Source organism: Erpetoichthys calabaricus, chromosome 15 (genome assembly GCF_900747795.2).
Source record: "Erpetoichthys calabaricus chromosome 15, fErpCal1.3, whole genome shotgun sequence".
In the NCBI taxonomy this organism is placed as follows: domain Eukaryota; kingdom Metazoa; phylum Chordata; class Cladistia; order Polypteriformes; family Polypteridae; genus Erpetoichthys; species Erpetoichthys calabaricus.
The window spans coordinates 15370605-15397770 of NC_041408.2; the positions used below are offsets into that span (position 1 = coordinate 15370605).

General features: G+C 39.8%; 2 protein-coding genes across 3 annotated transcripts in view; one reads left to right on the forward strand and one right to left on the reverse strand.

The window, feature by feature from the left end:
* mta3 (metastasis associated 1 family, member 3) overlaps positions 1–25954 on the reverse strand; it is a 99428-nt gene extending 73474 nt beyond the window's left edge. For both annotated transcript variants that reach the window (XM_028820277.2, XM_051919548.1), the window contains exons 1-2: positions 25798–25954; positions 1987–2054 (exon numbers count right to left, since the gene is read on the reverse strand). In XM_028820277.2, the coding sequence (XP_028676110.1) occupies positions 1987–2054; positions 25798–25825 (96 nt within the window). In that variant the 5' untranslated portion in view covers positions 25826–25954. The remainder of the gene's footprint in view (positions 1–1986; positions 2055–25797) is intronic.
* The window catches only part of nphp1 (nephronophthisis 1), a 440043-nt gene that overhangs the window by 312946 nt on the left and 99931 nt on the right, over positions 1–27166 (forward strand). The gene's annotated exons all lie outside the window — the stretch shown is intronic.

Genomic DNA, 27166 nt, shown 5'->3' on the forward strand with positions numbered 1-27166 from the left:
CTGTAATATGCATTACTGTATTGTGTACCTTTAATTTCCTCTTGCAGTAATACTGGTTTGTATTTCCATAAAACGCCTCTAACTTTCTCTGATAGTAATATCGCGCATCGCACCGTGCCCCGCTCATGCGCACTTCATCAGAAGACACCCACACACGGACACCTGGACACACATAGGGATTTTATATATATATAGATAAACAAAAAGGAATCGCTAGCTAAGCGGAAGCAAGTTACGCTCCAAAGCACAGAGGTAGACAGACTCTCCACTCCTGACGTTACGCTTCCCCCTCCCCTTGGCCAGCCCCCTCTGTCTCGGATTACCACAAATATATCGTTCCTGCAAGCGAACTATGATTCTGAGCAAGATGAGAGAAGTCGCAAAATCAACTGGAATGTTCAAGCAAATTCTAGAAACAAACCCTTACTAAATCCGTTAAGTAGTTCTCTCGTTCGATAGCTAAGCAGATGTAGGATACACCCCAAAGCTGGTGCGTGAGTGAGGACAGCTCCGCCCCATTGCGTCTCTCTCGGATTTACACAAAAAATTGGTACCGCAAGCGAACTATGATACTTACAGCAATGAGAAAGTCGCAAAATCAAACGCAATGTTCAAGCAAATTAGAGAAAAAAAAACTATGTAAATCCATTAAGTAGTTCTCTTGTGAAAAGCGGACAGACATACAGAGGTTGGATTTTTATATATTTATTTATATACTATATATTTATATAAAGGGAGAGAGAGAGATTACCCTCAGATTCTATCACAATGAGAAACTTGCTTCATAATATGCACAAACAACTGACACTCACCTTCTAAGCTACTCAAGTTGATTATCAAGATCAGCTTTATTTTGCTGAATACACATAATTACGAGGAATTAAACACACACAAACATAGATTAAAACTGAAATAAGACAGAAACATAGTAAGCAAATACTCATTCAAACTCTAAAATAAACCGAAACTACAAAGATTTGCAGAATTACCTCAAGTCAACCACTAATTACCGACAAGTCACTGCTCAAAAAGATATCCTCAAGTCATTCATCCAATTAATCCTTTGTTGTCAGAGATGCTATAATACGCTACAAGGCCTTTTCAGACATTCCATAGCCTTTAGTAAAGGAATTCCAAAAGTTTCTACCGAGTAAGTATATTGAAGAACAATGAACTTTCTAGCAGTATAAAGTCTTTAAAAAATTATTGTCTTTCAGTGTCTCTCATGCAGTAACATGCAAGAAAAGCTTTGAGAAACAATTTTCTTAAGTTTTTTTTTCATCCAGGTGCCAGGTCTTAGACTCATAGGCACTACTCGAGATGCTGACTTGGCTATTTCATCATCTATCTTGCTCTTACAGTACATGGCATTGTGCAAGAAGACGTTCAAACAAGAAGTATACCGTGAGGTCATGGAATGTAAAAGACTTCCATGGCAGTCATTCAATATTTTCTCAGAATATAAGCAGCATAACACAAGAGGTAAATGCTTACCAATTTTCTAATCCACATATTCCATAGATTCTCACTGCCTCTCTTATAGCTTACCATGAGATGTTTCCAAATCTCTAACCCTGTCATACCAATGCCTAAAAGAATCTTAGTTCTTCAACTCTTTAACTTTCTACAGAATATGTCAGTGCTGATTTAGATTTTGAATGTCTCGTTGCACACGTGACGTGAGTCTTACTCATTTTTATTACCAATTTACAGTAGATGTGCAAGAACTGCACGCTATTAAAGCATCTACTTAAAAAAAAAAAAAAAAAAAAAAAGACTCTGAACGATTGTGGCATTTGCATCTCATCGGCATGGGTGAACGGGTAAAGAAGTAATCCCTATGTCTTTAGCTCTGGAGCACAACACATGGTCACAACACAGACTGGAAAAGAATTTTAATTCTGTATAAATTTTCAGTAAATCCTGATTTTATGTGCATGTTGCTTCTCAGCAGTTAGTAGAGAATACTGTGCCAACAAATGGTACCTTATTTAACTCCTCAATTCTTCGGATCAGGTAGGGGTTGCTGGAGGAGTTTTCAAAGAAAACATAATCTGTAAAGAAAAAAAAAGAAAACCATTATTCACACTAAGTGGTAGACCTTATTAAGTAGATGGAATAAAAAGGAAAAACCACTGGATGGAGGTGGTGACTTTAGGTCAACATTGTAAAACATTTTACTAAAGAGAAGATTCAACTCAAACCTGATATATTTTTTTTTTTTACCTTTAAAGAAAGTTCAATACTTCCCCCTCTACACCATCATCCCCTAACATTTCCAGTGATAATTCTTCTTTTGTAATACCCTACACAGTTGTTGGTTTACTGTATAACATTAAGGCTAATCAGTTAACCTATCTGTACGCTAAACAGAAGAATCTGTAAGATGTCTTTTACCGTAGACAAGCGCCACTTCAAACTGCTTAACATCAAAAGAGGCTCTAGAGAAAATATTGATTGACAGGCTAAGTGAATAATCACATTGACAGATGCCTTAAATCTAAAGACGAAGACTCCCACAGTAAATCATTAAATGCAATGAGCAAATCACACATTGCTGCCTCCTGAATATATCCAGTCTATGACTCAATGATAAATTGGGAAGGGAGAGCTTTTCACTCCCAAGACTGTCCAAAAATGACAACAATTCTGATAAACAATTGCAAGAGCTCTGTAACACTAACATCGTCAACTCAATTCAGCCAAAATATGCTACTGTCTGCTCAATGTAATCATGTTCATGACACAAATACAAATATTGGTGAACTATCAATTATAACACCAAAAGATGAAGAAGGAAACAAAAAAAGTGCAAATCTTGCCAGCCAGCCAGGGTTTAAAGACGATCACTGAAGATATTCACGTGAAAGTGTAAGGCAGTCAGCACAGACAGATAGACAGATAGAGACACTTTATTAATCCCAAGGGGATTCTTTAACCTTTTGGCTTCTGTGGAATTCCTCACTCTAGCCGTCTCATCCGACCAACACCTGAGTACCGTAGCTCTCGGTACAATGTATATAGGTCACTTATGTTTTGGTGACAACACTTCTTAACTTCTTAAATTAGCAGGTTTGCAAAATAAACAAAAAACAACTGGGTTTAAATACCAACCCCAAGACTGTGTGGAGTTGGCACATTCTCCCTCAGTCGCCAGATACATTTCTCTCATATTCCAAAAATACAAATAATAATACTGACGTTTAACATCATACAAAGTTATTGTCTGTTTATCCTCTGTCTCTCTCTGGCGCTGCCTGTGTGTGCGTGCGCGGCTCTCTCTCTCACGGGCTGCCTGCATGCCTCTGTCTCTCTCTGGCGCTGGATTCACACAAGCTGACGCTGCCCGCCCACCCGCTGTAAATTCGCTGTACGAGCTCAGTGCTGGAACGAATTAAACTCGTATCACCATATCACAGACCTTCTCTTCCATATATATATATATATATATATATATATATATATATATATATACACACACACACACACACACATATATATACACATATACATATTAGTACTGGGCGGTATACCGGTTTTTATTTTTGTTATGATATGGATTTTTCTTATACCACAACACCAGTTTAAATTGCCTAAACAACGTTCGGAACGTGGCGCTGCGGGAAACTGTTTAAGGGGGACTTTTTTCACTGCTACACCAGAGTTGCGCGGGGGCTCTTTTTCACTGCTGCTCAGGGGCTCTTTTTCACTGCTACACTGCTAAACAGGCGTGCAACAGAGTACATGCAGTAGTGGAGGAATTGTGTGGTGAAAATGGACAGAACATTCCAAAACTGAAGCTGCAGCAGACAATAAAATTGAAAATGATGACACAGAAGAACTTTTGCTAGAAAAAGGAGTCACGTCTGTTGTCTGGAGATACTTTGGATTTAAAAGGTCGGATGTGGAACATTATGTTCAAATGTGTGAATACTGTTTCTATACTACTGGATAATACTGTAAGCCAAGTTATACTTGTTTTATTTTTTTTCAATACTGTGTAATGTACCTGGGTACTGTGTAATAGTGTGACGACATGTTGACTTTATTCTTGACGCTTATGACGAGAATAAAGTCGACATGTTGACTTTATTCTCAAAGTTTCTACTTTATTCTCGGCGTTTGTCGAGATTAAAGTTGACATGTCTACTTTATTCTCGTAATTTGTTATTAAAGTAGAGCATCATAAACTAAACTTCATCTTAAAATTAATATTTAATTTACTAGATTTTCTTAAACCCCGTCATAAGTTATGTAGCACATTAAATGCTTTGTTTTAAGTGTTCCCCAGCCATGTTAATTATGAGCTTCTTAAACTGACTTCCTCTTGCACTAAGAGGAGGTGCAGGCAGCACACAGAATACATTCATTTCATGATATTCCTGCTCCCTAAACATTTAGAATGCTAAGATAAATACTTGATATAATTTTCATTTGTTATTTATTAGTTTAAATATTATTATTATAATAATAATAATTCATTACATTTATATAGCGCTATCCACACAGGTAGGAACCGGGAAGCGAACCCACAATCTTCCACAGTCTCCTTACTGCAAAGCGGCAGCACTACTATGCAGTTTAATGATGGTAAAGTTGTTTAAAAAGTCACTTTAACGTGTCAGTGGACAGAGATTGTTAACATTAACAAAGTGTAGTTTGCTTACAAAAAATATTTACTATTTATTCCTTTTCTAAGACATGTTCAGTGCAATACAACTTTTGACAAGCACTTCTTGATATTTTTTACCAAGTCTAAATGCCTCTTTGGATGGTTGAAAATATGTTGTCAAAATTTTAGCTTAAGTTGTTTGCAAAATTTGTTCAATAAAAAGGCTCTATATTTTGACTGTATCTGTCATGCAATGCGATTCCTTCTCTTCATTATTGCCACCCCCTTGAAAACTATCACTTTATGGGGCCATGCAAGCCTGTATTAATACTTGTGTGCACATTAAAATGTTTTTTTGTACAATATACAATTCTCATGACAGTGGAATAGGTTATTCTTAGCCAGTAATTGCAGTGGAAAATGTGGTTAACATCCACTCATGCATGGGGAAAAAAATACCGTCCAATACCGTGAAACCGGTATAAATTTGAAAAATACCGTGATATAGAATTTTGGTCATACCGCCCAGCACTAATACATATATATATATATATATACACACATATATATACATACATACATACATACATACATACATACATACATACATACATATGCATATACACACACACTCATACATACACATATGCATATATACACACACACACAGACAACAGAGGCATACTTTTTTTACTATCCTCATCTCTCCATAATAAGTACAGTTAACCAGGAATGGTCTCATTACAAGGTGCTGGTGATCTCTGTCACTAAAGCAGCTGGAAAATCACAAGAGCTGGCTGAGCTGCAGTGACTGCGTTTCACTGCTGAAAATATTTTTCCAGGGAAGAACTTTACTGTGTACTGAAGGAAAGTAGTGCTTTCATCTTGATACTTAGCAGGGTAAAGCAATCCAGCAATTTTTTTTTTTTTTTTGAAAGTCAGGTTGAATGTACAGTGATCCCTCGCTATATCGCGCTTCGCCTTTCGCGGCTTCACTCCATCGCGGATTTTATATGTAAGCATATTTAAATATATATCGCGGATTTTTCGCTGCTTCGCGGGTTTCTGCGGACAATAGGTCTTTTAATTTCTGGTGCATGCTTCCTCAGTTGGTTTGCCCAGTTGATTTCATACAAGGGACGCTATTGGCAGATGGCTGAGAAGCTATCCAGCTTACTTTCTCTCTCTCTCTCTCTCTTGCGCTGACGTAGGGGGGTGTGAGCAGGGGGGCTGTGTGCAGCTGCTTCCTGAAAGGACATGCTGCACGGAGCTTCGCATACTTAAAAGCTCAAAGGGCACGTATTGATTTTTTTTATCTGTCTCTCTATCTCTCTCTCTCTCTCTTCCTCTCTCTTCCTGCTCCTGACAGAGGGGGTGCGAGCTGCCGCCTTCAACAGCTTTGTACCGGCGGTGCTTCGCATACTTAAAAGCCAAAAAGCCCTATTGATTTTTTTTTTGACTGCTTGCTTTGCACTCCTTTGAAAAGGAAGATATGTTTGCATTCTTTTAATTGTGAGACAGAACTGTCATCTCTGTCTTGTCATGGAGCACAGTTTAAACTTTTGAAAAAGAGACAAATGTTTGTTTGCAGTGTTTGAATAACGTTCCTGTCTCTCTACAACCTCCTGTGTTTCTGCGCAAATCTGTGACCCAAGCATGACATTCTAAAAATAACCATATAAACATATGGTTTCTACTTCGCGGATTTTCCTATTTCGCGGGTGGCTCTGGAACGCAACCCCCGCGATGGAGGAGGGATTACTGTATCTAATTCTAAACAGACTGCATTAGTGCTTTTCGGGTTTTTATTTCAAAGCATAATGTGCTTGCTGGTAATAAACATGAGAAATTAAAATAATCATTTGGCAGCGGCAATGTGCTCAAACACAGTGATACACCAACTGTGTAGGTCGGCTATCAGCTAAATGCTTGGGCACACCGAAGATGGCAAGAACATCCTCAATCTGTGCAAAAGTGCTGCAGAACAACACAGGAAAATGTCCAGAATATAAAATGATTCACTAAACACTATTTATTTCCTGCTAAAAGACAATTAAAGTTCATTTACAGCATTATGCAAAACTAATGCGGCTAATCCAAAATCTTCTGGCAAAGACACTAACTGGGTGTCCTCTTTACTTTAGCCACTTCTTCCAGCTCACAGTACCTGTAAAAATGCTTTACAAATGCTTACAGATCTAAGTACAGGAGGCCCTAGTACTACTAACCTCTGGTGGCATGTATAAATATACTCTGGCATCAACTGGGCAGTTTTTACAAAGAAGAAAAATTGCACTCTTCTTAGACTGAGATGTGCCAAGTTCTTTATACTGTACCATATTTTTAAATAATTAAACAGGAAAACAAGCAGTGAACAATATACCAAAACAATATCAAGAGATTATCTTGCTACATAAGAAAGATATGATTTACACATGCATATAAACTAAAAAGAAACTAAAACCACTCAGTGCATCCCATTTCCTTATTACCTTATTCTCATTCTCTTAATGCACAAGCAGGGTGTGGGTGTGGACATCAGGTCCTGATGTGGCTCTAATTATTTTTGCAAGAAATGTTTCAATCCAACTACTCATAAAAATGTAAATCTATTCAGCACTAGCATAAAAATTAGTAAATGCCTCATTATAAAAACTGCCTTTCCAAGTAGTGTCTTAAACCTCAAAGAAAATATGGATGGTGGGTTAAAAAGCATATATTTTGGAGCTGGGATTATGTAAAGGAAAATATCCCAGTTAAATTTAATAGACCAGTTTGTTGTATTGAAAGAAATACAAAACTCAGAATCAGAATAAGCCTGCCTAACTTGGGGAATTCGTAAGAAATTTGATGATTTACTTCATGAGGTAGAAGTGCATAACAAACAAGAACAGTTTTGTCAAATCTCTCTCCATTATAAAAGGAAATCCTGGGATGAGATTTTCTCGGAGATAATTTCAGGTCCCGTGAGACGAGACTTTTTGCCAAGAGATTTTGACAAGTCACACCCTCCTCTCAAACATTTACAACCACGCCCACGGTCCAATCACTTCTCATTCGTGTGAATGCTATTGTCAGACACAGTTCCTGCCCTCTCAGCTCCAAGAGGGGTCGGAAATAAAAGACAAAGAGTAGAAGACAAAGTAGAATGTCGTAATGAGGTTCAAAAACATTGGTGCGATACGCATGCAGAGCAGGTTAGAGATTATGAAAGTACTAAAATTTAAAAAGTCTCAAAAAACTAATAGTAAAGATCACATTACCGCTATCAAATGGAAAGTATTACTCGTTGAAATAACGGAACAGCAAAAAGAGATTGAATTTATGGACATTGGTGATATGACAGAAGTATGTACTGTTTGACTTTAAACTTTACGTCGGAGACTTGTAGATCGTCTAATTCGTGTTGCCATTAGGGAAAAGTAGTGTTTCTTCCCAATGAAGAGGCGAATCCGCAAGAATTAAAAGATTAGCTGATTGGTGAAAGTGAAATCCACATACGTGAGTGGCAGAGATGCAAAGTGGCTGGTGTGTGTGCTTCAGTTCAAATGTTTAAAGTCTAAGTATTCTCACTTATAATGGAAATTTGTCATTTTTCACCCACTGATAAAGGTCCGCAGAAGGTTAAGATCCCTAGTAAAACACTGAAAATGACGAATAACATCACATTCATAATAACTGACCTTGAAATTGTCCCAAGTGATACCCCACATGTTTATGTTTGAAATTTGTCACTTTTAACCTTCTTGGAGTGACTCTTAGAGGGCTAATACCACTGGTAAAGAATCAATTGATGAGATAATGATCATATTTGTGATCAGCAACTTTGAAATAGCATAAAGTGACACTCCACATGCTTTAATTACCGATTCCCTACTCCTTCAAAATTTTGTGAAAAGAAGTGACTTTGACCAATCGTATTGCATTAGGGGAGTGAACACTTGGGGTCAGCTGATGTTGTATACACAACATTAATTCCTTCTGATCATTTTTGCTGAAGACACTTACTGGTTTACTCTTTGTCATAATTTCCTGCACAAAACAGATTCCAAAAATGACTGAAAATTATGTTTTTGTTTGGGTCTAGGGGAGCCCAAAAAGCTAGACATTTTGCTTAACTAGAATTAAAGAGAGTTGATCAGTACATCATATGTGGGTTTTTTATCTCACACCGATGAGTTAGGAGGCACTGGGCCAAACAAACTGAAGTGATTTCAAAGTATTCATAATTATGAATACAAAACAGTGTTTTCAATCTGTTTACATATGAGTACCTATATGCTTCCTACTAGAGGGGGGCATTTTTATGTGAACCATTAAACTGATCAGGTGGTCAGTCAATTTTAAAAATCCAAAGTTCCTTTCATTCTATTTCCTCAAAGCAGACTTAGCAGTTTTCAATGCAGATACTAACTTAGGTAGAGGAAGATGCCTAACAATCGAATATCTTATATATAAATGTCTGCGCATGGAAGTGTTTGTGTGTGTGTGTCTGTCTGTCTGGCCCAGAAGTGAAAGGTGGAGTCGGGATAAGGGCTCCACCTCCGAGGATACACAAGTGAGGCCAGCACGTCGGCAAAACAAAACCTCCGAAGGAAGAGTCACTCGCTTAGTGGCTAACACAGAAGCGAGGTGAGCACATCGGCAAAACGGTATCCCTTTTACTTTTCCTCCCGCCATTAATAACACAAGAGAGGCAAGCACATTGCCAAAACAAAACCTCTGAAAAAAGATGGTCGCTTAGCCGCTAACGCACAAGAGATGTAAGCACGTCAGCAAAGCAAAACCTCCTAGGAGAGATTACACCCAAAGTAGTTCCTTTCAATTACCTGGCATCTCAATTTTTTTTCTGACGATTTCAATGTTTTCTAGAACTCCATGCTTTTTACAGCATGGGCTTACACAGCTACTAGTGTATAAAGCTGCATGGCTATTTGCCTGGTATGCAAATACACACCACTGAACATATCTCCACCAAAGCTGGAACCGATTTCCCACTTGTTGTTTCACCTTACAGAACTTTACTTAGTGACATCACCTGCGATTTACTAGGGTTTGGACATGGCACAGGTACGCAACGTGGGTAACTCAGGAAAATTTTGCTTTGTGGACAAGGGAATTTATTTAGTGACCGCACCTGGAGCTCTGGATACCACGGTTTGTATATTAAGGACTTAATAAAGAGAAGGGGCACACTTTGGCATCAGAAGAGCTTCAGTCCTTCCTTGAATTCTGTCATACATATCCCTGAGCTGTGGGTAGAGGGATATTATTCTTCGAGACGAAAAGTCTCCAGTTCTTTGAAGGATGGAGGTGGTGGAAACCGATCTCAAACTCTGCACTTCAGAGCTTTGCCATAAAGGTTCCATGATGCTTAAATCTGGTGACAGTGGAGACCATGGAAGGAAAAGAAGTTAATTCTAGCATTCATGAAACCACTCTTGAATTAGTATAACAGTACATATTATGGACTTTATTATTTTGGAAAAGAGGAACACCAGGAGCAAACAGTGTTCAACACCGAGTTCACCAGTTTGTCTCATATTCCTTGGTCATTATACAACCATGCGAAGCAAGCATCAGACCTAAGGATTTCCATGACATGGCTGCTCATTCCATTATGGAGTCCCGTCCATGTTTACCACAGTAATCCCTCGCTATATCGTGCTTCAATTTTCGAGGCTTTACTCTATCGCGGATTTTATATGTAAGCATATCTAAATATATAATCACAGATTTTTCGTTGGTTCGCGGATTTCTGCGGACAATGGGTCTTTTTATTTCTGGTACATGCTTCCTCAGTTGGTTTGCCCAGTTGATTTCATACAAGGGACGCTATTGGCGGATGGCTGAGAAGCTACCCAATCAAAGCACATGTTTAAGTTCCTGGGTGCTGATTGGTTCAGCGACGGAGCACAGAATTCGATTCTGCTTTGCGTTAACCAGGAAATCTTGTCTCGCTCATTCAGCATCAACGTGTTTCGGTGTGTAGAGTTAACTTTTGTGTTTATCTTTGTGCATAGCTAAGTCCTTCATTATGGCTCCAAAACGATCTGCTCCTGCTACTGCTTCAGAGGTCATGCCCAAGCGGCAACAGAAGATGCTAACAATTGACGAAAAGGTAAAAGTTTTGGATATGTTGAAGGAAGGGATCAGCTACGCCACTGTAGGACGCCATTACGGCATCAATGAGTCCACGGTTCGTTATATTAAAAAGGAGGAAAAGAAAATAAGATCTACAGCCGCTGTGTCCTTTAACCAGGGAGTGAAATGAGTTGTAAGTGGACGTAATAAGGCGGTAGTCTGGATGGAATCTGCTTTAGGGATTTGAATTGAAGACTGCCGGAAGAAGAACGTCCCCTTGGACACCAGTATCATCCAAGAGAAGGCCAAGCAACTTCATGATAGGTTTGCAGATGCCGGGAATGCTCTAGATGACGTCCCTCAACCTGGAACTTCTGTTGAATCCCCCAGAAAGAAAAGTGAATTTACTGCCAGCAAGGGCTGGTTTGAAAAATTCAAGAAAAGCTTCAACTTGGCCAGCATGAACCTGCATGGAGAGGCTGCATCCGCAGACAACACTGCAGCCGAGAAATATGTAGCTGACACGTTCAAGGTGATCATTAAGGAAGGCAGATATCGGCCTGAACAAGTGTTTAATATAGATGAGACAGCCCTATTTTGGAAACGGATGCCGTCTCGTACTTTTATCATGAAGGAAGAGGCAATAACCCCGGGGTTTAAGGCTCACAAAGATCACATCACGCTGGTCATGTGCAGCAATGCTGAGGGCTTTATGATAAAGCCTGGGCTCACTGTAAGTCCAAAAACCAGAATAAAAACCTGCTGCCTGTGTACTGGATGCACAACCCAAAGGCTTGGATTATGAAACTCCTGACATTGGATTGGTTTCACCAATGTTTCATCCCAGAGGTAAAGCTCTATCTGGCAGAGAAAGGGCTGGAGTTCAAAGTTCTTTTACTTCTGGACAATGCTGACGGTCATCCCTTGGATCTATCCTACCAAGACGTAAAAATTGAGTTCTTGCCACCGAATACGACGTCACTGATTCAGCCAATGGATCAAGGAGTTATCCGGGCTTTCAAGGCATTGTACACCAGGAACACCCTGCAACACATGGTCGAGGCAATGGACACAGACAACGACTTTTCCCTGAAGGAGTACTGCCGTAAGTACATGAGCACATCGTGTCTTGTGAACGTGCAGAAGGCCCTTAACAATATGAAGAAAGAGACGGTTAATGCCTGCTGTAAGAAATTGTGGCCAGAATTTTTGCACAACTATAAGGGCTTTTCTGCAGAAGAAATTCATCCCTTGGCGGTTGACAATGCAGTTAGGCTGGCAAAACTGCTAGGAGGAGAAGGATTCAACGACATGACTTTTGATGACGTCAATGAGCTGCTCGATGCCCACTTCGAAACGGTGAGCTACGAAGATTTGGCCGAGATGACCAAGTCAGAGAGTGAAGAAGATAAGGAACAAGAGGACCCAGCACAGGAAGAAGATGCCGGCCTAACTCTTGAGCATCTCACGACCATTCTATGAATGGCAAAAGATCTCCAGACATCGGTTAAAGAATGGGACCCGCAAGTGATTTGTTCTTTGCAATTTAGAAATGCTCTTAACGACACCACGGAAGTGTATAAAAACCTCCTTACACAAATGAAAAAGCAGCGCCAGCACCTGCTCATCACGATGTTCCTTACCCGCAAAACACCGCCTAGTACACCTTCAGTGGAAGAAGAAACTCCAGACAACGACGGCGGTGCTACACAGTCGCCTGAAGAGGCTCCTTTAGAAGAGCTGTAACTCTCTCCTTTGTTGTGCAGTAAAATTATACTCATCGTCATTGGACAAGTCGTCGTGTCATTGTTGGCGAGTACCCATAACTAATTTTCTACGTACTTAGTACATGTACGTACGTTTAGTGTAACTGTACACACATTTTACTGTATACAATTTTTCTTGCATTGTACGTATTTATTGCTGGTGGCCTGTCTATCGTAATGGCTATAACATATGTGATATCAGAGACGCTCAATATCTTTAAAATAACATTTAGGTTTACAATAACATGAAAGGTTTACCTAATATCTAAGAAAATATAAAGGGTTTATGCTGTATAACTATGTGGGAAATGTTTATAAGAGTGTGAGAGAGTTTATAAGGGCTTAAAATATATAAAAATAACCATATAAACATGTTTTTTACTTCGTGGATTTTCATCTTTCAAGGGGGGTTCTGGAACGCAACCCCCGCAATCAAGGAGGGATCACTGTATATGGCAACTGAAATTGTGGGGGGAGGAACAAGTTCTCTTCCACCCAATCAGTTGCTCAGGAGGCAAGGTTTTATGCTTTATACAACAAGGTTACACACTTTGCATGCTGACCATGGATACAAATGGTTTTCTACTTGCAGGCATACCATAAATTCTAACTTTTGCTGAAACTGCAGGTGCTGTTACAATTCCGTGGTCATTTTTGAGGCTGCACTTTTGTGGCATATAGCAACTACCCTGTGAAGTGGCCATCTATCCTTGTCTGTGAGCTTTGACTTTCAACCACGGTCTCTCTTTGCTGATGCAGTTTGTCATATGCTGTTACTATTTTTCATACCAGTGCACCTGCAATTCAGGCACTAACTATTTGGCATCTTTGAAAGCCTGCTAGTTGCCTCATATTGATTTGAAAACTCAGCTATCAAAGTCATCCCAGTCATACCTCTTTTATAGGGGACAGAGATTACGGATTGGCAACCAACCTAAAGTAACTCGCCTTGGCCAATGCTACTTCAAATATAAACTTAATTTTCTATGTGGAGTCTCCATTATTTTGTTCATCCCATGTGGGTGCTTAGTTTCACTCTAGAAACTAATTACTAATGCAAGTCAAATCTGCTACTAGAACAAAGATAATATGCTGCTCAAATTTCAAATGGGAAGAATTCTGTAAGAAAATGCGCATGAGACTCTTTATAAATAAACATACTTCAGATTTTAACATAAACACCAAATGGTGCAGATGCATTTTTCATAAGTCTTGTCTCAATACACTGCCTGTAATTATTATTAGATTCATTGGAAATGCAGAAGCACAAACAACATTAAACAAGAGTTCAGCTCTGTGGAGAAGTTAATTGTTTTGCTTAATATTGCTTTCTCGTATGTCAAATCATAGCAATGCACTCACACAACGCTTTTTAAATCACAAGCTGGCTCCAGCCTTTTAAACCGTTTCTAAGATGGGGCAGGCACTCTGACATTAGCCTGGTTAGAGAACGCCTAGCCTACAGGACAACTTTCCTCAAACTATGATAAATTGCAAATAACACCACCAGCATCAGTGCTCACTTGACAAAAGTACACAAGATACAGAGACTAAAGAAGGATGGGCTATCACAAAATGGACACCTCAGGTTTTCGACTCTAAATTAAGATTTTTTTTTCCCTATTATTCAAAATTGTTTGAGAATTAAATAAAACATTATTTCCAGACACTTGACTTACAACATTTTCTCCAATAAGCAAAGTCATAGTGTGCCAGACAACAAAGAAAAGCTCCCTTCAATAAGCATTGACTAAGCATAACGGGAAGAATCACAGAATGCTTCAACATATGTTGTAACTCTATCTGTTTTCTGTATTTTTTGTTTGAAACTATTTTTTTTTTTTTTTTTTTTTAAAGTAAACATTTAGGGTCACTTACAACCAAAAACAGAAACCATATTTAGGAAAAACAAGTTTACCATGAAGCAATTTTGCTTAAAATTGCTGAGGCTGTATCATTTCAGGGTTGTAATGAGACTGCAAAATTTTGATAATATGTTAAGTGAGATAAATTTAAAACTCACAAAAGAAAACAACTTGTAGGATATGCTGGTTAAAATTGTTCTGAGGTGTGTAAAAAGTAGAAATGCACTGAAAACTCCAGAGCTGTAATTTCATTCCCGCTATAATACTACATATGGAGAAAGTGCAAAAAGTGATTTAAAGCTGACTTCACATTAACAGCTAAAGGGGGCTTCATAACCATTTAGTCTGTGGCCATAACTAAAACATATCTATTATAAAAAAAAAAGGGAGACGAGACGTGATGTTCTCAGAAGACAATTTGACATCCTGCGAGAGACACTTTAATGTCACATGACACCAGGCAGTGAGAGAAAAGGACAACTGCTGTACAGGCTTTTAAATGATCAACGCGCAGCGTGACAAGCAGAACACGCAGCTCAGCAGCAGCACAAAGCCAGCAGCTGATCTGTCCGCATCTCCTTAGTGAGCATTCAGCCCCCCCAACAACACAAGCAGGAGAGACACGAAGTGGCAGGAACATAGCGCACCTATGGGGGTGGGGGATGAGCGAAACGATCGAGATGTGATCATCTCAGAGACTCTTTGACGACATATGAGACGTGATCATCTCGGAGAGACACTTTGACGTCACGCGAGACTAGACATTACAACCTTAGGAAGCAAAACCCGTGAGACGGTGAGTTTTACACATCACGCCCTACTTACAAACATTTTAAAACAAGTTCACAGACATCTAACTTAGCAGTTGTTGGAATGCTTTTGGCAGGCACATTTCATGTGCTCCCAGCTCTTAAAACAACAACAAGCAGAACACGCAGCTCGCCAGCAGCAGCAAGCCAGCAGATGATCCGACCGCATCTCTTTAGCATGCATTCAGATACACAAGCAAAACCCCCACCCCCACCCCCCACAACATGAGCGGCAGAGAAATGAAATGGCAAAAGGACAGCTGCTGTACAGGCTTTTAAATGATCGACGCGCTGTGCAACAAGCAGAGCACACAGCTTGCCAGCAGCAACAAGACAGCAGCAGTTCCAACCACATCTCCTTAGTTTTAAAGTAAAAGTGAAAATAACGCATATGTAACAATTCCCATGAAAATAATCTCTTTAAATTGTATATCCAGTAAACCAAAACCGGGGGTGGGCAAGCCCCCTAGTAAAACTAAAAGTTTTGAAAGGATTGTGATTCAAAACAACAGTCCCAAGTAGTCATTGCTTTTTACCATAAGCAGTGTGAAATGATCTTGATAATTTCAATCCTTGGGGCAGTGGTTCTCAAACTGTGGGGCGGGCCCCCCTAGAGGGGTGCGAAGTAACAAAAAGGGGGGGGGGCAAACATGTGAAAAAAAGAAAACAAGAATCGAAAATATGAAAAATACATCTATTGAAACCAAAAAAATTAACTTAAACTACATTCTGATACTAGAAAAATAAATATAGAGTTAGATGTCAATAAAATTAAGTAGGTATAATAAAATATGCATCTATGATATATCATTAATTAAAAAAGAACAAATTGGTATTAGTGGGTTCCTTTCAAAAAAACATTAGGGGGGCACGATTAAAACTGTTATGAAAACTCGGGTCACAAATACTTAAAGGTTGAGAAACGCTGCCTTGGGGCACAGCTAATGTTTGGGATAACAAAGTAGACCGACATTGACTTTAAAATCATTTTAAAACTTGCTTTACATTAACTGGACCCTCCTGACCAATTTTTTTTAAATAATTTGGCCACAATAAGACAGCTTTCCTACAGGACTGACCTTTTTGAACATTCTGTAAAAGTTTAATGATTATAAGATTACATTATTTATTTATAAAAGCACATTTAAAACAACAGAGGTTGCGCCCAAGTGCTGTACAAAGAAGCATTAAAATAAACACAATGCAAACAATCATGTAGAAGCAGATTAATAAAACAACCAATTAGAACATCCACCGCTATCCCATTATACACACTGAAAGGCGGAAGAAAACAAACAGGTCTTAAGTCGACTTTTAAAAACCTCGACAGAGGATGAAGACCTCATGTGGAAAGGCAAGTCATTCCAAAGTCTAAGAGCAACAACTGAGAAAGCTCCGTCTCCCCTTGACTTCAGCCGAGATCTTGGAACTACAAGGAGAAGTTGTCCAGATGACCTCGATGCTCTTGGTGCCACATAGGGGTGAAGGAGGTCACAGATGTATTTTGGAGCAAGACCATGCAAGGCTTTAAAAACAAACAACAGGATTTTAAAAATCGATGTGACACCTCACCAGTAGCCAGTGGGGAGAGGCTAAAATGGGGGAGATGTGATCCTTTTTTCTAGACCCAATTAAAAATCTCGCTGCAGCGTTTTGAACCAGCTGAAGGCTCGAAAAAACAGATTTGAACAGTCCCACATATAAGGAATTACAATAATCTAGCTGAAATGGAATAAAGGCATGAATGATTGTTTCCAAGTCCTTCTGCGAAAGAAAGGACTTTAGTTTAGAAATTTGCCTTAGTTGGTAAAAAAAAAAAAAAAAAACAGGAGATTTGTTTTTCAAAACTTAGTGACGACTTGAAGACGATACCTCAGTTTCTGACATCATTATGAATCGCTGCTGCCAAGGAGCCTAACTGAGTTCCAATTTCAACTGCAAATGTAGTTGGACCAAAAATAATGACCTCTGTTTTATTTTCGTTTAATTGTAAGAAATTTTGTGCCATCCCAATATTTCATACCCTCAAAGCATTTTTTTTTTTTTTTTTTTTACTTTTTACAGATGAAGTGATGTCAGGACTAACTTTGAGGTACAGCTGCGTATCATCAACATAACAAAGATATGCGACATCCTGTTTATAAAAGATGGCCCTCAAGGGGAGCAGATAAAGGGAAAAATCGAAGGGAAGCCAGGACAGAACTTTGTGGGACGCTTTGTGCGAGAGGAGCTGGCACAGAGAAGTTCCCATCTACCATATGTTAACAGACATAGATCTACCTTTAAGGTAGCCCTCAAACCATTTCAATGCACAGCCTTGAATGCCTACTTCATCCTCAAGCCGTTTTAACAGGACTCCATGGTCCATCGAGATCTAGTAAGACTAAGATTGCAGAAGAGCCACAGTCCAAAGTTAATAGAATATCATTGGTCACCATCAGCAAAGCCAATTCAGTACTATGAAGCTTTTTAAAACCGGACTGAAACACATCACATACAATGTAAAAGTAACTTCCTGAATTACTCAGCAAAGCAAGCACATTAAACTCGCTTAACTCTCATTTTTGAAGATGATGCAATGATAATCGTAACCCTGTTAAATCAACTTTATAGTCCCGCCGTATTTTATTTTTTTTACTTATTTCCCCATCCTGTCACCAGTGCTGCCCTCTAGCCCCGTCCTCCCATTTCAATCTGTTTTTAAAAAGTTATTTATTCTAAATTAACAGTCTCTAAATACCTGTATTTTACAGCTCAAACAGAACCTGCCTTATAAGAAGAAATAAGACTTATTTAAAAATGTAAATGCAATTATTATTTTGGTAAAAAAAATATTTTTACTATGGATTAAAACTTGCAGAAATTCCATTCCACCCCCACATACACACCTAATGTTTACTTGGTGCAGGCACAGTACGAAAATTCAAGGAACATGGAAACAAAGTAAATTACTATTGTAGTTGCATCCTTTGTGACCTCAAATGAATATTATTTTGTACGTGATACAATGGAAGTACGTATATATTTTTTAAATCAACAATACAGTACGCTGTGGCCAGTGTTCTCAACATCAGTCCGCTGTGGGTTGTTTGGTCAACAACAAATTACTCCTTTTTTGGCCATCTACTTTACGTGCTGATCAAAAAACAGTACAGTTGAGAATCATTTGATGACTGTCATTATCCCTGTGTTCATGCCTTGGCTGTAAATTCATACATTGTTCACCACTTTGACTACCAAATGCGGGCGGCAAACAATGCTTCTGCCTTCTTCTAACTCCCTGCTTACATTAGAAGACATGGGGGCTGCCAACAGGGACTGTGTGTGTATTCCATTCACACTTTTTCCAACTTTTTCAATAAATGTTAAGACTTAAAAAGATGTTGAAAATTAAGCATAGGCTGACTCAAGAGCATGCAAATGCACAAAGGTATATGGAAATTTGTACTTTTCTCATTTCTCGGCAATTGTGTAGCTTTGATGCATTTTTTGAATTTTTAACTGCTAGTAGGACAGGTTGGGCAACATTGTCATTGTCTTCAGCGAGCTTCTAGATTACCTTGCACCTTCATCACCGATGTTACAATTCAATATTTAAATGCGAAAATACGTTAAACGTGTGTACAAATAAGCTATGCTTGTTCTGCACTGGATTAAAGAGATCATAGCTGGTAGAAGACGCCATATTAGTTTTGCTTCCTCCTAAATTAGAGGAGCTTCCACCACGTATCCACTAAACGCTACACTCAGGCTAGTTAACAGAAGAAACACAGAAGAGCCACATGGAACAGACATTTCATGAATTAGCATCTGGTAACCATCTTACTGAATAGCAGCACATCTCACTTATTCGCTCATGTTAGTAAAAAGGAGCATTTCCACTTAGAACAAATGGGAGCGTTAATGAAATGGACAACTTGATGAAAGTTGCGCCCAATGAAAATGACTCTGTTTCATATAATAGATTTGTTATTTTCATTAACTGGTGCAAGTATTTGGATCATCAATAAATGCTACACACTCTAGGGAAAACATTGGCCTAGTTTCTTCTCCTTTATGCTGGACTTGTTTCATTAGAAGTTTAACTCCAGAATGGCACTTGCAAAATGCTCAGGGAGGTGGCATATTTCTAAATCCAGAGCACTTCATCTGGAGAAAACAAATCATGTTTCCCAAACACATGCTAGAATAATGTTATATAAAGGAAACTCAGTATTGTGATCCTGTATTTGATAAAAAAAACAAAATGACCAGGTACATGGAATTACAGATAGAGAACAGCAAGAAAAACAACATAATCTACAGCAACTTGATGTATCTGAGAGAATACAATTTCCATTTAGTTAAAACAATTTTCAACTCTTTCACTAAAAAAAAAAAAAAAAAAAAATCAGGAGTGGTCTCCCCTAGACTTTCTCGAATAGTCAAAAATGGGGATGGATACTTGTGGAGTAAGCTGCAAGACAATGATATTTTTATATTATGAACATTAAAGAACCATCAACAACAAATCAAATCAAATTAATAATATATTGAAGAATTATTATAAAAGTAAAGTTGAATTAATTGAACTCTGCAGTTGCATGAATAAAATGTAAAGTACCACTTCCAGTTAGCGGAAATAGCCCAAAAGTTGATAGAAATCTACGTTTTGTACCCAAAAGTTGATAGAAATCTACGTTTTGGACCTAATACTTTGATTCAAAATTTGGTTGACCTAAGAGAAAGCGTACTCAACTTATCGTGTTTATACACACACACACACACACACACACAGACGCAGAGACATCCATCCATTCTCTTCCGCTTATCCGAGGTCGGGTCGTGGGGGGTAGCAGCTTGAGCAGAGATGCCCAGACTTCCCTCTCCCCAGCCACTTCTTCTAGCTCTTCCGGGAGAATCCCGAGGCGTTCCCAGGACAGCCGGGAGACATAGTCCCTCCAGCGTGTCCTGGGTCTTCCCCGGGGCCTCCTCCCGGTTGGGCGTGCCCGGAACACCTCACCAGGGAGGCGTCCAGGAGGCATCCTAATCAGATGCCCGAGCCACCTCATCCGACTCCTCTCGATGCGGAGGAGCAGCGGCTCTACTCTGAGCCCCTCCCGGATGACTGAGCTTCTCACCCTATCTTTAAGGGAGAGCCCAGACACCCTGCGGAGGAAACTCATTTCAGCCGCTTGTATTCGCAATCTCGTTCTTTCGGTCACTACCGATAGCTCATGACCATAGGTGAGGGTAGGAACATAGATCGACTGGTAAATTGAGAGCTTTGCCTTACGGCTCAGCTCCTTTTTCACCACGACAGACCGATGCAGAGCCCGCATCACTGCGGACACCGCACCGACGCAGAGACATAATTCCAAAAATAGTATTTTCGGACTCTGAGAGGTCTAAAATGTCAAGACTCATCAAAATCTCAACATCGAATTTTTGGTTGATTACAATACGTTCCCTATACAGGTACTTTGTATACGAGAAAGTCAGGGAGGTCTAAAATGTCGAGATTCACCACATGACATGGTACCTTGACATCAGCAAAGTGATTCAAGCCACCAGACCTACCAAGAAAATTAACTCTTGCCACAAGTGGGATACAATTATCCAAATCTCAAAAGGTATAGAAAGGACTAGATGCTTTTATACATTGACACAGAAGATGTACTTGGTATGTGTATAATTTATCAAATAAGGAAGACAAAGACCACCACTTACATATTACTCCATCCATCCATTTTCCAACCCGCTGAATCCAAACACAGGGTCACGGGGGTCTGCTGGAGCCAATCCCAGCCAACACAGGGCACAAGGCAGGAACCAATCCCGGGCAGGGTGCCAACCCACCGCAGGACACACACAAACACACCCACACACCAAGCACACACTAGGGCCAATTTAGAATCGCCAATCCACCTAACCAGCATGTCTTTGGACTGTGGGAGGAAACCGGAGCACCCGGAGGAAACCCACGCAGACACGGGGAGGACCTGGGAAGTGAACCCAGGTCCCCCAACTGCGAGGCAGCAGCGCTACCCACTGCGCCACCGTGCCGCCCCTTACATATTACTCTCTTATGTAAATTCAAGATGCTTATTAAACACGTAGGATAAATTAATCTCAGCATCTAGAATCAAACAAAGTATTATGTAAGGCCAAAAATGTACATCAGCACACACATTCACAAAGCCCTTTAAATACATTACTGGAAAAATCTATGGGTTCTGCCAATTTACTCAAAATAAATAATATGATCTCCTCTTATTGTTATACAAGTGAGTCAGTATAGGTCACAGATTCTTTTTTTTCCTTCCTTTTCATTAGTCATTAACCAAGCTAACAGAAACAATCGTCTTTCAGAGCATCTTTGTCCTACAGTACCAATAATCTGCAATTTTTTCCTGACAGTCTTTTAAAGCATTGTTTTTTCCTTCTTTGTTAAAGACTCACAAGGCATCAAATGCGAAAGCTGTCTTTTAGTGACTCAAAAAATATTTTTTTACATTTAAATGGCATTCAGACAGTCAGGTAACTAAGTGCCTGCAACACAGTATGTCTATACTGTCCACTTGAAAATTATTATTGGCTTCTCTCGGCTAACAGTTTTAAGTCCACATCCATAGATCTACACGCCACCTAGCCCAGGCTCTGAACACTCAGTCTGCACTGTGTAGTTGCTGTCCGTATCTCCAGGTCACATTGTCTTCAGATATTTCGAGGTTCTGGAAGGTAGCTTATGTCATAAATATCCAGAGTGCATGAAGAATTTCTACATCAATTACACCCACCTAACAACAGAGAACCCTGTACTTAGCGAATTTTCACCCCTGCACCATGCAGCACAACTCTGCAAACAAAGCATACATGAAGCAGATCCCATTCAATGTTCATGTTTGTGAACCCATGTAATGTATAAACTTAATTCATACTTTTGCAATTTAATGTATCCTTTTGCACTCAGGATCAATATATTTCTACCTGCTCTACGCCAATGCTCGGCATGGAGAAACAGTTTAACAAAACTGAAAAACATCTTGGGATCTGCACAAGTTAAAATGATTTACTCTTCCTCCATCCAATCTGTCCTACGCACTTCTCAACCAAACATTGTTTTGGCAATATTCCACCTAAATTCCAAACACTTCTCCCCTGAAATCCTAATATCCTATGTATAATTTAATAATTTTCACGTAACAAACATTGTGCTCTACTCCAGCCACTAGATGCAAAAAAGAAAATGTGTGACCGTTACGGTTTCCTGCAAAACCTCACCAAACCTAACCACTTATATTACTCAATCTCATACATAAGTGACTTACTAGAAGCTGCAATATAATCAGTCTCTTTCAGAAACTTGTTTCCCTAGCTCTTCCTTCCACTTCTTTTCCATACCAACTGTATCCCAAGATAGGAAGAGTTAAGTGATGCATATCCCTGAAACAGTGGGAAAAGACAGTGAAATGCTCAGAACATCTAGAGAAGTCCTCACCACAATGCTCTTCTTGATTCCTTTGTCTCAGTTTCAGTTCCCGGGATAATGACATGCATGCCATATTAGCGTCACCTCTAAATACCACTTCTGTGAGTATTCAAGAATGCACCCATCAATTATACTGCATTACTGCCAAGATACGCATAAAGCTTGAAATCAGGTTAGACTCTGACTTATCCCAACCTCAAATCAAATAATTACATTTGAAAAACAATAAATTGTAAAAGTACAGTACACTACACTGATCAAAAAAAATGTTTTTCTTCCTTAAAGTTTTTGTTTCAAATATCTGGCACCATAGTCACTTGAAAACAGACGCAAGGGGAGCCATTAGCAAAAGTTGTCTATCAAAGGAACAAGTTGTCAAAAATCACCCTTAAGCCTGTCATTGTTTCTCACTTGTCTACATTTCATATCTATTATTACTTTCTCGTATACGAAGTATAGGGAAAGAATTGGAATTGTCCAAAAATTTAATGTCTAGATTTTGATGAATCTCGACATTTTAGACCTCCCTGACTTTCTCGTATACAAAGCATTGGGAAAGTATTGCAATCCTCCAAAAATTCAATTTTGAGATTTTGATGAATTTCAACGTTTTAGACCTCCCTGGGTCTGAAAATACCATTTTTGGAATTATGTCTATCTGTGTGTCTGTCTGTCTGTGTGTATGTATGTATGTATGTATGTATGTAAACATGATAACTTGAGTACGCTTTCACTTAGGTCAACCAAATTTTACATGCAAGTATTAGGTACAAAATGTAAATTTCTATTAACTTTTGGGCTATTTCTGTTAACCGGAAATGGTACTTTACCTTTTATTCATACAGCTGCAGAGTCCGATTTTTTCAACTTTACTTTTATAATAATTGTTCAAAATTTTATTAATTTGATTTGTTGTTGATGGTTCTTTAATGTGCATAATATAAAAATAGAATCATTGTCTGGCGGTTTACTCCTCAGATATCCATCCCCATATCTTAGTATACAACAAAGTCTAGAAGAGACCAGTCCCGATTTTTTTTTCATACTTTCAGAACATTAATAGATGTCTGAAGTATATCCCAAAACCAATAGTTCATATAAATAACCCTCTCTAATGTAAGACCAGATTAAATTCAGCTTGACAGAAAGATCAAAACAGTGTGACACATCAAGTCTCCTGAAGCATGTATTTGCACCACAGGAGAAATCTAGGGTAGCGACAAAAATAAATGATGGTAATCATGCAAACTCCACACAGAAGGTAACTCTACCCACATTCAGAACTGGACCAAAGATCTGTGTTACAATAAGCATTCCATAATAGTAAGAGGGAAAGCATTCTATGATTGATGGCTGTCACCTACATTAGATATCCTTTAATGAAGTCATGTGAAGAAGACTTTCCACGTGCCCAGAATGAGAGGTGAGTAACAAACTGAGGCAGTAGGAATGCTATTGATGTTACCACATGGAAATACTGATGACCTGCCAGAGGATGAGGGAGGCAAGAGATAAAACTAAGCAGACTCATTTTAAACATCACACTGTACATTGTAAGTAGCAGCCAATCCAAATAACCTTTGTTTCTGAAAAACTGTTTGTCCACAGTGATGAAGATGATCAAGCAATGCAGCAGGTCCACAAAGTCTAGACTAACACATAAGCATACAAACTGGGAAAAGCACACTTCAGGTCTGCCGCAGCAGAATATGGAAATCAATAAACAGGATAATAACTGAGCCAAACGTAATGGATATAACTGGAATAGAACTGAAACAAAACCGTTGTAAAAATTAAGAACCATGTTTAGCACTACAACTGGGAGTTTTAGATATACTCCAAACTGAATACCACTGAAAAAGATAAGCACACTGTGGCAAGAATTGAATTAGTAATGCTCGTGAACTGGATATAAAACAAAGAAGAGCAGCAGGTATGCACAAGAGGGGTTCAGGTTACTGCAGGATGGAGGGGCGGTGGGGTAATCTGGAAGAGGTTGCTTTTACCACTTCTTCAGTTACTCAAGTGTTTCTCACCATCCACAAATGTCCTTACTTTTAAATCTCTCTAATTCTTCCCTAGTGCATTACATGTCAACCAACTTCATGCTGCTTTGTTCACTCCAGCTCCGCTCACTTTGCCAATTCCCACCTCATTACTTAATGCCACAGCTGTGAAGCTCCTGCAGTTATAGAACCCATTTCATCCCTTTTCCATTTAACAATCTTCTACCTGATCATCATTACTAATCTATCATCTATCATTATTAAATATGCCTCGCTATTCTGACTACACTACTGGAGCCACCCAGTTCTGCTTTCTTCAACTTCTGTATCAAATGAGTCCATCTTGATATTCAAGTTTACTCTTTTAATATCCAAAAACGCCACATTTTTTTTAATCCCTTTTAATGGACTCCCTCTGTACCATCAAAAGGCTTTATAACTTACTCTACATGTCTGCCCTACTATCACTCATCCATTGGTCAGTGTTCCTCCAACACCTAGTGTTCACACAGTACCACTCTTACTCTCCTATGGCTTTTATGTACCCTGGTCTATACCCACAAAACTGGATGATCTTTCAGGTACATCCTGATAATTCTCTTTCATGCATGCCTTGATCCACTCCAATGCTTACTGTGCATTCCCACTATATCTGATTTGTTTCAGGCACACTCTAATCCTCTTTCACTGAGCCTTCTGATCTACTAGACATACCTCTATACAATTTATTGTGCTTTGATCATTACCAAGCCCCCCTTTTGCTTTCCTAGTGTTTTCAATGAGTCCCCATTATAGACGGTCATCTCACTGACTTCCATAATCGTGCCAGGGTTTCACTTCATTAATAATTTGCCATTAATGCTCATCCAGCTGTTTCCTGGTGCCCTATCAGTCCCATGGCTGGGCCCCACTATAAGGCTTGTGCCCCACTCTGTATCAGAGCCTTACTGATAGCACAATTCAGTCGAACTACCCAGCAGCGTTTCCAGTTACCCACAGTTCTCTCTCCGTTGTGTCCCGACTTTAAGGGGTGCCCCCAGTCTCCCTATTCAGCCCCACTCCAGTCTCCCTTTGGCTCCGCCGGGCTTTCCTGCAGGCCGGAGATAGTAAGAGCCACGCACTCGCCGACGAGCGGCCCTCTTCTTGCGGTTTTGCTCCGCGCCCAGCGCCGTACTGCTACCTACCTCCCACCCGATACATATTGGCCGCCATCACTGCCTGTGCTGAGCGGAACCGAACCGAGCACTCCTCTCCTTGGACCGGCTGCCGATACACACACACATACACGGCTTTAAACAGGCCCCGCCCCTCCCGCGCTACGCACGTCGTTCCGCGCTCCAAACGTGCTCGTACTCGATTGTCGCGGCGGCGCGCACGCGACAAAGACTGTGCGTACTTGTTGTGAATGAAACTAGAGATGGTGTAGCCGTTCAAATCTAGCGCTTCACTTTACGGCCGCAATCTCTTTGCATCCCTGAATTTCGTATCGCTTTGCTAAGTCGTCAGGTTACAATTCAAGCTTCACCCGCTGCAAAGGCACCGTCCTACCCGACATGCTTTGTGCTTCCGGATTCAAAACCTATAGCGCCGTGCGTGATTTAATTTTACTCCGCTGCTATGTTTCACTCGGGAACCCGGTGTACTCGGGATTAAAGTAAAGTATGCAAGTTAAAAAGAAAGAAACCGATAGCAAACAGTAATAGAGCTGAATGTAAGTTTGTTCTGAGTTAGCGTGTAAGTTTGCCCAGGGATGAGCTGCCAAGGTATTTAGTGAGACCTGGATGGGTTATCGCTCTCTGTGTCCCTTAATAGTATGAACCATGTTGAGGGAAATGGATGGATATTGTCTCGAGTGATCTACAAGTGCGATTGTGTCTGCGATTCGACAATTGAAGTACCTTCTGGTTTGAGTGACTTGTTCAGTGTTAACAGCCCGAACTGGCACCAATTACCTAACCTCTAATAATTTGATGGAACCCTTTCAGTCTGGATTCAGGGCGCGGCACAGCTGTGAAACTGCTCTGCTACGGGTAACTAATGATTTGCTTATGGCAGCAGACTCTGGACAAACTAGCATATTAATTCTGTTAGACCTCATTGCAGTATTTGACACAGTCAGACATGACATCCTGCTGTCCAGAATGGAGAACATGCTGGGTATCTCTGGCACTGCCCTCCAGTGGTTCAAGTCCTATCTGACTGATAGGCAAGAGTTTGTTAGTCTTGGCAACAGCAGATCCAGCTCAGCGCCAGTCACACAAGGAGTCCCTCAGGGCTCTGTCCTTGGTCCTCTGCTTTTCTGTATTTATATGCTTCCCCTTGGCCATATTATCCGTAGTTATGGATCGGGTTATCATTTTTATGCAGATGATACCCAGCTTTACTTCAATGTTAAAAGTGGAACTTCATCAGAGCTTTCTCAGCTCACAACCTGCCTTAGTGAAATTAAAACCTGGATGGAGCAGAACTCTTTAAAATTAAATTGCAATAAAACTGAACTCCTGCAAATTGGGACTAAAATGCAACTTAATAAAATGAGCTCCTTCCCAGTCC